At 51.4% G+C, this 13,055-nt stretch overlaps 1 protein-coding gene across 4 annotated transcripts in view; it reads right to left on the reverse strand.

Annotated features, from left to right (window-relative positions):
- Nucleotides 1–13,055, reverse strand: part of WDFY1 (WD repeat and FYVE domain containing 1) — a 118,290-nt gene that overhangs the window by 89,381 nt on the left and 15,854 nt on the right. For all 4 annotated transcript variants that reach the window (XR_005385453.1, XM_038585878.1, XM_038585879.1 and 1 more), the window contains exons 2-3: nt 9,481–9,548; nt 4,629–4,702 (exon numbers count right to left, since the gene is read on the reverse strand). Coding sequence is in view for 3 of the 4 variants with exons in the window: in XM_038585878.1 (XP_038441806.1) it covers nt 4,629–4,702; nt 9,481–9,548 (142 nt within the window). In the remaining variant the exon portion in view is untranslated. The remainder of the gene's footprint in view (nt 1–4,628; nt 4,703–9,480; nt 9,549–13,055) is intronic.

Genomic DNA, 13,055 nt, shown 5'->3' on the forward strand with positions numbered 1-13,055 from the left:
TATCACTGTATAAATACTACTCTGTATTGGGTGGAAAATCAGTAGATCAACTGCTAATGAACGATAAACTGGATTTACATTGGCTCTTTGCACTAAAGAACGTTTATGTGACTGTCCTTTAGATGCTGTCCTGTAATCACAGAGTCCACCCTTGCACCGGGAGCCACAAGGAGGGTCCCTAGAGAAATGGGCAACCACTGCCACCCCTGGAGAGACTCTTTGTGCTTCATGGCTTCTGGTTATGTGTGTCTGCACATGACCATCATACTCCTATAAAATTTTCAGAAGGAGAAAAACAAGAACATGTGCAATTACGACGACGACGATGGTATTTGCAGCAGCCCCAGGCTGATGGGCAGAGCACCTGTCCTTTCCATGGCTTCTTGATTCCCGGCCCTTAAACACACTCAAAGCTTCTTATCATTTAATTTCAGAAACAAGCAAAAAAACAAAACTCTTTTCGCAGCGACTTCCTTCGGCCCCTTCTCTAACCATCAGCCCACCTGGCGCCCCACCGCAGGCTCGGAAAGGGCCTTCCTCGCTTACTACCAGCGCTCCCTGCCGTCCTCAAGGCCATTTTCCAGGCCTGACGTCATCTTCTGCTGCACCTGACACTGTTACTCACCCTCACGTGAAGCTCCATGGAATAAGTGGGTCAAAAACAAAACAAAACTGAGTTTCAAACGGATGGCATGGGGATGCCTGAGTGGCCCAGTGGTCGAGTATCTGCCTTCGGCTCAGGGTGTGACCCTGGGGTCCTGGGATCGAGTCCCGCTTCAGGCTCCCCACAGGGAGCCTGCTTCTCCCTCTGCCTGTGTCTCTGCCTCTCTCTCTCTCTGTGTCTCAGAAATAAATAAAATCTTAAAAATAAATCAAAAATAAATAAAAATAAAACTCTGGAAGCCATCTTAACCCTGCTCTCTATAAAACACCCACAACAACTAGACATCAAGTCTGTTGCCCAGAGGGCTCTCAACACCCCAGTGTTGCAGTGGCACAGACCCGGCACTGGGATGCCTCCATTTCAGCCCTGTCCCCCCAAACACCTCATATTAGCACACTAAGCTCACAAAACAGAACCCCGGCGATTCTCTCCTCCCCCACTTACTGCTCCTCAATGGCTCCCCTGATGCACCTGATCCCGAGGTTCACACGACCACCAGCTGACCCACGAGCTGGGCCCTGGCAATGGCAGCCAGAGGCTCCTCGCCCGGAGGCTGTTCCAAGCACATGGCCCTGACAGTGAGTGGTGCTGGGGTCACCTGGAAGCTGTAGGTGGCTGAGCCCACTTAAGGCTCCTGGTGGATGGGGGCAGAGGTCTACTCCTCTTGCCGCCACTCAAGACCAGCCTTGCATGGAAGCTCCCTTGCTTATTAACCCTGCCACCCAGCCCTCTGGAACGGTCTCTTTCCGCAGTGTCTCCCTGCCCTCCGAGCATGGAGGCTGGTTTCAGATCCCACCTGCGGAGTCCCCAAGGTTGCGAGCCAACATTCACCTGGAAGACTTGCTAAACTACTGACTCCCAGACCCCCTCACCTAGGGATTCAGGAGCTGAGAACCTGGGGTGGAATCAGAGAGCACGTATTGCATTCAGTTCCCTGAATGACATGCAGGACAGCGTGTGTCTGAGAAACTTGCTTACAGAATACAGTCGGAGCTTCTTACTACACACAGAAGGATCACAGTCCCCGCCTCTTCCCCGGTGGACGTCCCCACTAACCCCACGTCTGAATGTTGTTATTTAGGACCCAGACCTGGGCCCTCTCGTCTCTCACTCTCTCCCCCAGATGAACACAGCCATCCGTATGGCCTAACAAACGCCCAACGTGCTAACGTCCCCCCGCCCAGGGGCCCAGCTCTGGGCCTGCATAGCCAATGCTGACCCCCACGGCCACCAGCTCCCCCGGTCTCTCAACTGTACAGCTGGCTGACTGCTTCCCTACTGTCCCCTTTCCTCCCAAAGGCTCCTTCCCCCCACATCCCCAAGTCTTTCTCTTCTCGGTAAAGGACAGCACTGTGCACCCAGTTACTCAAGCCAGAGACCTGGCTGTCACCTGACGTCCTCTTCTTCCTCCCCTCCTCACGCCCACCCTCTCCCAGATGCACCTCAACCCCATCCACTTTTGTCCACTCTCCCCTTTCATCCAGGCCGCCACAACAGCTGGGCCACCAGCTTCTACTCCTGCCCCACCCCATGACCTCTTCTCCAGTGAGCAAGGCCACAGGGATCTTGTAAAGGCCTAAATTGTATCATGTCACACGCCTGCTGAGAGCCCTGTAAGAGCTTCCCCCGGTGCCCACGACTGACCCTAACACATTACCCACACCTGCCAGGCCCGGCGTGACCTGGCCTCAGCCCCCTCCTCCCATCGGCCCTCAGCCCCACCCGGGCACTCAGCACCATCCAGCCTCTGTCACGGCCTCAAACACAGAGATCTCCCCACCTCAAATCTTCAAGTGGACATTCACTTCTGGAAAACCTACTCTGGCTCTGTTTGGCTCCTCCCGGCCCTCCAGGTCTCAGCTGAAATGTCCCATCCTGGGAGCAGCCTCCCTGATAATCCTGTGGGGTGGGGCCGCAAACTGCCCCGGATGCTCTCACTCACCGCCTTCTTCATGTCTCTGCAGCACTTACTACAGCTTGCAATGGGACGCTTCTTTATTTATGTATCATCTGAACTTCCCACAGACCACAAGCATCCTCCCCCAACCGGCCCAGCAGGATCGCCTCTACTTTCTCCTCAGCGAGCACTCTGCTCAACACTCAGCGCTGAAGAAAGGCGTTCTGGGACCCGCTCCAGCCGCCTCCCCGGCTGCGGGTGTGCAACGCTGCAAGGTGCCTCACTGCCGTCCTCCTCTGCAGTCTGGAGGTCCTCCTCCACCCATCCCGCCCCGGGTAGCTCCTCGCCACCCTCTAGGACTGGGCACATTGGTGAGCCTGCTCAACCCTCTCCAGCGCTTTGCCTAGAGGAGGGTGTGCACACCCGCCAACAATTCCTGCACTCCGTGTGGCCGTATTCACGACATCACTACTGGACCCCTGCTAGCTAAGTCTTACTCTTACTGTTTCTATTCTGTAAAGCAGGGCTACTCAGTTGGTCTGCAGATGGCTGGTCCTGATGAGAAAAGTGGAGAAATTAGCAGTGAGTGTTCAGAAACCTCGAGAGCAATTTCATATTGTTATGAATCCATGGACTTTCTCATTCAACAATGTAATATCAAAAGTATCAATCCAGCAAGCTAAACCCAAAGCAAATAGAAGAAAGAAAATAATAAAATTAGAGGTGAAATAAATACACACAGACCAGGAAAAAAAAAAAAAAAAGAAAAAGACCAATGAAACCAAAACTGGTTCTCAGAAAAAATGGATGAAATTAAGGTACATTTAGCTGGAGCAATGAAGACCAGCAAGAGGACTCAGATCACTAACTTCAGGAACGACAGTGGCACCTGACGACCAGCCTCACAGGAGCACAAAGGGTCGTGAGGGGCTACCCTGTCCATTTAACAGAAAACCACTCCATCACAGAAAGCAACGAGCTGCTAATTCAAGCTACCACAGGGATGAACCTTGGAAATGTCCTGCTCAGTGAAAAACGCCAGACATAAAAGGCAACACATATTATGTGACTCTGTTCACATAAAATGTCTAAAATAGGCAAATCTCTGGACTCCGAAAGCAGGTTCATAATTGCCAGGGGTGGGTAGCCCGGGTGGCTCAGCAGTTTAGTGCTGCCTTCAACCCAGGGTGTGACCCTGGGGTCCCGGGATCGAGTCCCACGTAGGGCTCCCAGCGTGGAGCCTGCTTCTCCCTCTGCCTGTGTCTCTGCCTCTCTCTCTCTCTCTCTGTGTCTCTCATGAATAAATAAATAAAATCTTAAAATAAAATAAAATAAATAATTGCCAGGAGTTGAGAGAAGAGGGAGTGAAGGCTGACTGCTAATGGGTATGAGCTTATGGGGGGGGGTAATAATGTTCTGGAATTAGATAATGTTAATGGCTGTATAATCTTGTGAATATATTACAAAACCAGTGAATCGCATGACCTTAAAATGGTGAATCTTGTATGAATCACATCTCCATTAAGAAAATATACATCGTAAACACACACACACCCACACAATTAGACTCACAAAAATTCCTACCAATCTGTAACAAATTGAGATTTTTAAATATCTGGTCCTTCACCAGAGGTAGTTTGAGGAGCGCTGCCTCCAAGAGTTCCAGGAGCTGCTGGTTGGATGATGCTCCCTGGCCTTGCTCCCCTCCCCGTCGGCGCTCACTCACACTTACCCACACACAGGTAGCACGTGGGCTTCCCGCCGTGCCCTCGGGCCCCAGCCCCCTCGTGGGCCGAGGATGGGGCTGCTACACGCCACACAGTCTCTGCGTGAAGGCTGTGCTTCGTGGGCTAGCCCGAGCATCAAACCATCAAGCCTGAAAGCATTCTCAGCTCCACGGCTGGGTTTAAAGTAAACAAATTAAAATTAATCCACATGGAGGCCTAACAGCCGTACTGAATGAACCATGGTTTATGCCAACGACCAGGGGTTCGCCGTTCTTAAACTGTCCAACAGGCGTGAGCACCAGGTGGTCAATACAACGGAAACACGGCGAGAGGCACCTACCATTACGGCGCCGTTATCCTGGCCCACGAACACCCGTCTGCTATCATGATGGTAGGCCATAGCAGAGCAGGGAGCTGCCGGAAAGACAAAGACCACGTTAGAAGCCAAGCCGAGCATTCTGAGTCATCGTTCAAAGTACATTATTAAAGAGTTATCCAATTTAGGTTTAAGAAAGAGATCAAGAAGTTTTTATAGAAAATGATGATGTACATGGAAAATGCCATTGAAGTTCGTTCTGTTATTTTAGCTCAAAATTCCAATTCAAAAAAATCTTCTACATTATTTTTAGGACTTTGAAGCGAGCCAGCAGGAAGTTTCCTCTGCTTGCAACTCCTGCCCGTAGACTGCAGAGCTGGGGGCCAGTGCTGGGAGTGAGGGATCTGTTGCCCAGGCCCAGCAGACTATCCTGCCCCCCAGCCCTTCCCCTGTAGCAGGTAGCAGAGTATCTGGAGTCTGTGGAAAGGGGTTCCCCGCACCAGAATCCCCACTCCCTGCTCGCGTGACCAAGCCAGGAAAGCTACTTTGGGACTATGTTTTCTCTCCCAAGGGTCAAGAGAGGTTCTGTTTCACATGACGCATACAATCTCAGTTTGTGGTAAGTGCAGCTGTGAGACGTATCCATGCTTCTTTATCCACAGCAGGGTTACGTGCCCGGGATAGCACCCGCTGTGCTCACGTCCATACCCCCTTCCAGGTTCCACATGTCCGTCTTCCAGAAATCGTGGGCCAGAGAATGAGTTTCAGAAAGGAGAAACTCTAAATCATTTCCTTCTGCTAAAAATCAGGATTAAAGTGCTTTGGAACATGGAACATGTGGAAGAAGAAATGCTTGGGTTCGATTCAGCCCTAAAGAAGGTTAACTGACCATGGGAGAACCACAGTGAGGCAATACACACCACGAAGCACACAAACCTCAGTTTACTCTGAGGTAACACTTCTTCTAAAAAAAGTAAAAGAAAAAAATCTTAGGACTTTGCTGTTTGAGAATAAAGTTTTCTCTCTCCAAGGGGCTGGTATTTTCCGCCAAGGGACAAAAGTAAACTCTAACACTGGGCTGCACCTGAAGGCCAAGACACCGCTGGCTGCGTGATGAGATCATGGAAAGAGGAAAGAGGCTCTTTTCTGGTGCGTTCCAAGAACCGCCCAGCCGGCAGGTAGGAGCTGCAGCTGTCTGCACGCCACACAATCACATGCGACTGAGGCCTGTACCCCTCGTCTCGCACACCGAACAAGGAGCCTAGAAACAGTGATGGGGGCGCCTGGTGGCTCAGTCAGGTAAGCATTCGACTCTTAATTTCAGCTCAGGTCATGATCTCAGGGTCAGGAGATCGAGCCCCATGTCGGGCTCCAAGCTGGGTGTGTGGAGCTTGGTTAAGATTCTCTCTTTCTCTGTCTTTCTCAGAAAGAAGATTTAGTTTAAGAATTCTAACTGCAGAAGTACGTGTATCTTCTTCATCTAAAGCACCCTTCAATGACTACCATCAAATTACCTTTGGCAAATCAAACATGCACGGATGGTTTCTGGTTCATGGTTGCTATTTTTTTTTTTTTTTACTTTTAGGTTGGTACAAAATCTTAATGCTTTAGTTTTAAGCTTCTTTTCAATTCTTTTTATGCCCAACCTTGTCACTATACATAAATATGTAAAATCCTCTTGTGCAAAATTTACAACGTCTTGACGTACTTTTACGACGCTAGAGAATTCTTACATTAAAAAAAAAGCCTCTCGGGATCCCTGGGTGGCGCAGCGGTTTGGCGCCTGCCTTTGGCCCAGGGCGCGATCCTGGAGACCCGGGATCGAATCCCACGTTGGGCTCCCGGTGCATGGAGCCTGCTTCTCCCTCTGCCTGTGTCTCTGCCTCTCTCTCTCTCTCTCTCTCTCTTTCTGTGACTATCATAAATAAATAAAAATTATAAAAAAAAAAAAAATAAAAATAAAAAAAAAGCCTCTCTAATCTATTTGGTCTGTATCTAAAGATGTCCTGGCTTTTTTCCTAGGAAGGAAGCTTCGAGTGAGATAAGTGGTATTAATTAAAAAAAAAAAAAAGTTTGGATATTCACATAGTTTTATAAACATGCAAAACACAAATCATCTTGCAAACCAGTGGCCTTTTAAAAAGGCATCATCACCATCCAAAATCATACGGTTAAAACTTTAGTTTTGGATACAGAGGTACTTTTGTTTTTCTGGAATACAGCCAGGCTCCTTCATTTACGTATAGCTCGTGGTTGCTTTCATGCTCTGACAGCGGCAGAGCCGAGTGGTTGCCACCAGGACCGTTTGGCCCACGACGTCTAGATCTTCACAGGCTGGCCCTTGGCAGGAAAAGTCAGTACCCACCCCGGGGCGGTGGTGGGCAGCACAGTTCTGGAGTCCGACGGGCGCGGATCAGAATTTCACCCCATGCCGGTGACTTAACTCCCCTGCCATCAGTTTCCTCATTTACAAGTCGTGAAAAAAATCATCTGCCTTGCACAGCTGTGTGATTTCATAAAATGGTATCCCCAAAAACACAGGCACAAGTTACCATTTTTCCTCAGCTGAAGCAGATTCTGAAAGCAATTTTTGTTACGTGAGGCAAAGTCATGAAACAACGGGATCGCGTAGAGATCCCTAAGGCTTGGCTTGGTGATCACTGCGTCAGGTCACAAGAAAAGGTCCAAACCGGTGGACGGCGACTAAAATATCCTCAACTGGAAAATCTGCAGATAGTTCTTAGAACCAGCGGGGCACCTGTCATCTTCTGAATCCAGCCTTGGGCCCCAAGTCATGGAAAGCAGTCACCGCCCCGAGGTCGCCGGTTCGGGCGCAGGCCTCGCTCCCCAGTGGCACAGGCCCGGCCGGGCTGGGAGCAGCGTCTGGAAGCAACAAGCTGAGTAGGTCTGGGAGCTAACAGGTGGGTGGCGGCCACCCGCGGCGCCGCCCTGCCGTTCTTTCCAGTCGTTTCTGGTCCCGCACACGCAGCCTTCTGGGAGCTGCTCCCGGGAGGGACCTTTACGCGGAGCTGGGAAGGGACGCGACAGAGCCAGAGCCAGGTGTGCGAGGCCTGGAAGCCAAGGGAGGGGGCGCACCTGCGCTGCTGGGGTTGGGGGCGCAGCTGACAAGGCCCTACCAAGTACCTGGGATAGAGACACACTGAGGAGGCGGCGGTGGAGTAAATGGGGGCCAAAATCCAGCTCGGCCTGTGCTGCAGGGAGCACGCTCGGCGCCGAGGACTGGAGCCCGGGAGGCCACGGCCGAAGCGGGGGGCGGGCGGACTTCGCGCTGTCCCCGGCCCCGCAGTCTGACCCCCGGGCTCGGGGCAGCCGCCAGGCGGCCTCCTCGGCCACTGCCGCCCGCAGGGGTGGCCCCGCGCCCGCATCCCACTGAGCCTTCACCCCCACGGCTCGGTCACCACGACCGAGGGAGCAGGTGCCCCGACTCCCATCGCCTTCCAGCTCGTCCGGAACACGGTGGCAGGGTCCCGGCCGCGGGCACACGGAGAAGCGCCGGCCCGGGAAGGGGGCGCTCAGGGGCCACCCCCGCCCGCGGGGTCTGCTGGAGAACTGGCTGCTCTGTGTTTGGGACTCGGTGCGCTGCTGCGGAGTGAGCCCGGCCAAGCCCCGGGCCCGGCCAAGCCCTGACCGCCGTCCCCAGCGGCCGCAGCGCCTGACAGTGCCCTCCGGGAGCAGCAGAGCAGCAGCGGCCCGGAGCCCTTGTCCTCTTCCCGGGGCCTCTGAGCACGGACACCCTTAACTGAGGACAAGTTTTCAGTGAGGACCGCACGGGGAGGGAATAAGCAGCTGGGAGGGCGGGACGCGCCCCAGGGTGGGCCTGACGGCTTCCCCTCTGCCCCTCGGGGAGCGGTGGCGGGAAGGATGGCCGGCGGCCCGGCGCCTGGACCTGAGGCGGGACTTAATGTCACTGCATCTCAGGACTCTTGCAAATTCTCAGCAAAAGCTTTACCTTCCAGGTTTATTTCTGTGAACATATGCAACCACTGAGAACATTCTCCGTGGGCAACGGGCCACACCGTGGACCCAATCGCGCAGCCGTACCCAGGGGGTTATGAAAAGGCTGGGCAGAGGGCTGGTGAGGGGGGCACGGGCGCCCGGGCTGCTCCCGTGTCAGGACAGCCGCAGCCAAGCGCAGTCGCCGGCGCGGCTGGCGAAATCAGAACACGGGGAACCCGGCCGGCGCGCCCCTCCCCCACCTCCGCTTTTTTTTGTTTTGTTTTGCTCAATCGAACCAGTTGCAGTCAGGCCGGCAGACGGCAGACCGATGGCAGATGGCACAGGCCGACCCGACTTCCTCTGCACAAGCAAAGGGAGCTTTCCTGCCGTTGAGCACAGCCGGCCGAGTGTTGGGCAACTAAGAACTCACTTTGAAATCTAGTAGCACTTTTTTTTTTTTTAAGATATTATTTATCTGGGGATGCCCGGGTGGCTCAGGGGTTGAGCGGCTGCCTTCAGCTCAGGGTCCCGGGATCGAGTCCCACCTCGGGCTCCCCGCAGGGAGCCTGCTTCTCCCTCTGCCTGTGTCTCTGCTTCTCTCTCTGTGTCTCTCATGATTAAATAAATAAAATTTATTTTATTTATTTGAGAGAGAGAGAGGAGGGGCGGAGGGGGAGGGAGGGAGAACCTCAAGCAGACAGCCCACTGAGCATGGAGCCAAAAGCCGGGCTCGATCTCACAACCCTGAGATCATGGCCTGGGCCAAAATCAAATGACTAAGGCTTCGCTGACTGCACCACCCGGGCGTCCCTCTAGGAGCACTTTTTACCCAGGCATTTTGAAATTTGAATCATCAAAGGCACTGGACACACTTCCACACTGGACTTGTCGCAGTCCTGCCAACAGTTCAGCTACTCACAGGCCATCGTGTGATAGATGCTGGGCCAGTACTGACCGCTGTCTCTTTTCAGCCATACTCGGATGGTTCTGTGGAGAAAAGAAAAGAATGGAAGAGCAGCCGTTAGCAATTTGATCTTATCTGTGTTCCAGGGAAAAGTGATCATTTACTTTATTTTTTATCCTATTTCCCAACTAACCCTTGTAACGTTCATTAATCAGACAAATGAGATAAACAGAGCAGCACCCAGGAGAGCAGCACACGGGGCGTTACCCGAGGTGTGCACACCACACATCCCCATCCAGCTACGTCTATGGGGCCACGTATGGCAGGTTCATGGGAGTCAGGAGTCAGGATTTCAAATGGTCTTGATGAAATGGTAAATCTTTTTTATTTTTAATTTTTATTTATTTATGATAGTCACAGAGAGAGAGAGAGAGAGGCAGAGACACAGGCATAGGAAGAAGCAGGCTCCATGCACCGGGAGCCCGATGTGGGATTCGATCCCGGGTCTCCAGGATCGCGCCCTGGGCCAAAGGCAGGCGCCAAACCACTGCGCCACCCAGGGATCCCGATATGGTAAATCTTATTGTAGAAGGATGTACAAATTAAATTGCTGTTCTTCTTAGTGAAAAGCCAGCTGTGCAACTTGGTTGCTTGCTGTTGGAGCCAAGTGAGGGGAGCAGAAGACCTCTGTGGGAAGATGATGCTTCTGGAGAACGGGAGGTGCGCGTGGAGGGCGTGCCCACCACCGGCCGTCCTGCCCCGGGGAACGCTGCCCCACACCAGGTCTCCCGGCCTCTCGTTTCATCAGAACCCACACGGGGAGACAAGGAAATCCTGCACACGGGCAGGACAATGACAAATGACCTAAATAGCCGAAGTGATATCCGGGCTTATGGGGTCAAAAGGGCGAGCACCACCAGGCCTCCTCCCCGCGCAGCCCCGCCCAGCACCCCCGGCCTCCTCCTCGGCACCCCAGGGAGTGGCCGCGCAGGCCCGGCTGCCTCGGCTCGGAGGGCCCACTACCCACGGCCCACCCCCACAGCCCCTGCAGCGACCTCTGTCGCAGTCCTGCCACTATCTCTAACAGCGACATAGACGCTGCCCAGAGTCTGCACTGATCAAATGTCTGCCCCTCAAACCAAAATACCCAAGACCAAATGTGGACTCTCTGTGTCTCCATCTGGTTTGACTTTGGAGACACGGGTGACTAGTCTGTGACCTAGTCATCAGACTAGTGTTGCTCCTGGGGGAGGAAGACAGAACGGGAAGGGATGTGCCGGAGCTTTCGGGGGCCTGGCAAGGCTCCGGGGAGTTGGCTTCACGAGTCCACGCATTTGCCAGGACTTGCCCAACTACAACCAAGGTCTGTACAGGTTACTGTGTATAATTAGGTCGCAATAAAGACAGACTAGATGCTGACCTTCATTCATCCAAATAAAGAGAACCTAGCAACACAGTGGGCAAATCACCACTTTGTACGTGACCTGGATACAGGCCACAGAGTAGGAGAAGCCACGTGTTCAACGGGCCACTGGTGACGGGTCACAATGGAACCCTGGCCAACTTTCTACACTTCCCACCCCTGATCACAAGTGGCTGGACCAGAAATGGGCATCTAATCCTAGCTCGATCAATCAGCTCCTCCCTCGGGAAATCAGAAATAAGGAGAGCGAAAAATAGATCGGAATCTCCCAACGGCTGAAATGGCTGTTTTTGGTCATAGGCTTTGCAACTTGGACTGCAGAATGTTGCACATCAAATAAAGAGAAAGAATGAAGTCCACTATTACAGGAGGCAGAGGCAAGTTGAAGAGCATCCCTCATGCCCAAGACTGAGCTATTTCCCTCGTCTGGAGTTCTGTGAGGTGGACACCTCAGCAACCTTACCAGAAACACTCAGTAGCTTAAATCAGCCTGAGGTACCTCTGCTGTTGGCAGTCAAGCAGGTACTAATGTACAACAAGGATACCAAGCACAGTTTCTTCACTTGGGCACCATAACAGATCCTCCGTCATGAGCTTCTCATGGCAAGATAATCAGACCTGATTCTGAGGGACCTGTACTGTGACAGGAAGTTCTAAAAGTCTAAGTTCACATCCCAAATTAAAAGAGAGGGGGAGGGAGATCAGAATACAGCCATGTAGGAAAAGACCTTTAATTTTTATAGTTTGTAATTCCATTCCTTTTTTAAAAAAGGATAGATTTATTTACCTATTTATTCATGCGAGACACAGGGAGAGAGGCAGAGACACAAGCAGAGGGAGAAGCAGGCTCCCTGCGGGGAGCCCGAAGCGGGACTCGATCCCAGGACCCCGGGGTCACGACCTGAGCCAGAGGCAGACGCTGAACCTCTGAGCCCCCCAGGCGTCCCTGTAATTCCATGTCCTCATGGACACACAGCTCGAAGAAGGACTCAGTGGCACACGCTCTTCCCTCGTGTAAGAGGAGAATACTCACTAACAGGGAAGTTGGCCATGAGAGGGAAAACCCTAAAGGTTATGTCTGCCATCCAATCATCTAACCTTGGAAAGTCTAATTTCAATTTCATGAAGTTCAGAATGATATTTAAAATAGCCCAAGGTCAAAATGGAAACTCTCCAGGCACCAGCATTTTGGGAACACAGTGCTAGTTCCTTTGGAGGACAAACGTTAGTACTCGAGTTGGGTCTGCACCCAGCTGACACACTAGGAAACTGGTAAGACTTAAATGATCACGCAGGATGTTTCACTAGAAAATCGATTACGTCCAGGCTGACCGAAGACCATCCTTGCTTGGGTTGCGGTTCCAAAATTCCAAAACAGGCTCAAACTTGACCTTGATAGTGAGCTCTCTACCTCTTCATATTCACATCTGAAATTCCATCCCGCCTCTTTTCATGCTCCTTCCGTTCCTTCCACGATAATGCTACAATCTCCCATTTCCAAGATTAAGTCAAAATGATGGTAAGTTTAACCCTTAACACTCCGGTAGTGCCAAGAACCTACATATTAGACATACGTTGTAAACTTTCTATTAAGGTAATATAAGAATTTGTTTTGTGTTGTGTTTAGACTGTGTCTTGACTGGGTAGTAAATGGTTGTTTAAAAAAGGGCTTAAGTTGGGCTGCTTATTAAAAAAAAATCAAATTTGAGAGACCAAGAAAATTTACTATTCAGTAAATTGGAAGTAAAATCTATTTGAGAAGTTGAAAGCAATACAAGAATACAGTTTAGTAACATTTGCAGGAGAAAACTTTTAAAAACTCTAGCGCGTTATTAATAGACCATGTAATCACCAAGTGTCAGGATCAGATGGTTTCATTTCTACAGAACCACAATATTTTCTGCCTAGCTGAATGTCTAAGCTGCTTTCTCTACCAAGTTAAATTAAAATATAACAGCTTAACTTTTCCTTTAATATTTTGACAAGTTCACACCCACTCACCTAAACTCATTCTATGCTTTGCTTGCTGCTCAATCTACCCATTTTTTTTTTTTTTTTTTTTTTTTAGTGGATGAGTTTTCTTTGAGATTCCAAGACCATGTCAATCTGAAAAGAAGTCTTTCCTTAAAACTGAAACGTCAGAAACATGTTCACCTTTGCCAGGCTC

The sequence above is a fragment of the Canis lupus genome, chromosome 37 (genome assembly GCF_011100685.1).
Source record: "Canis lupus familiaris isolate Mischka breed German Shepherd chromosome 37, alternate assembly UU_Cfam_GSD_1.0, whole genome shotgun sequence".
Classification (NCBI taxonomy): Eukaryota; Metazoa; Chordata; class Mammalia; order Carnivora; family Canidae; genus Canis; species Canis lupus.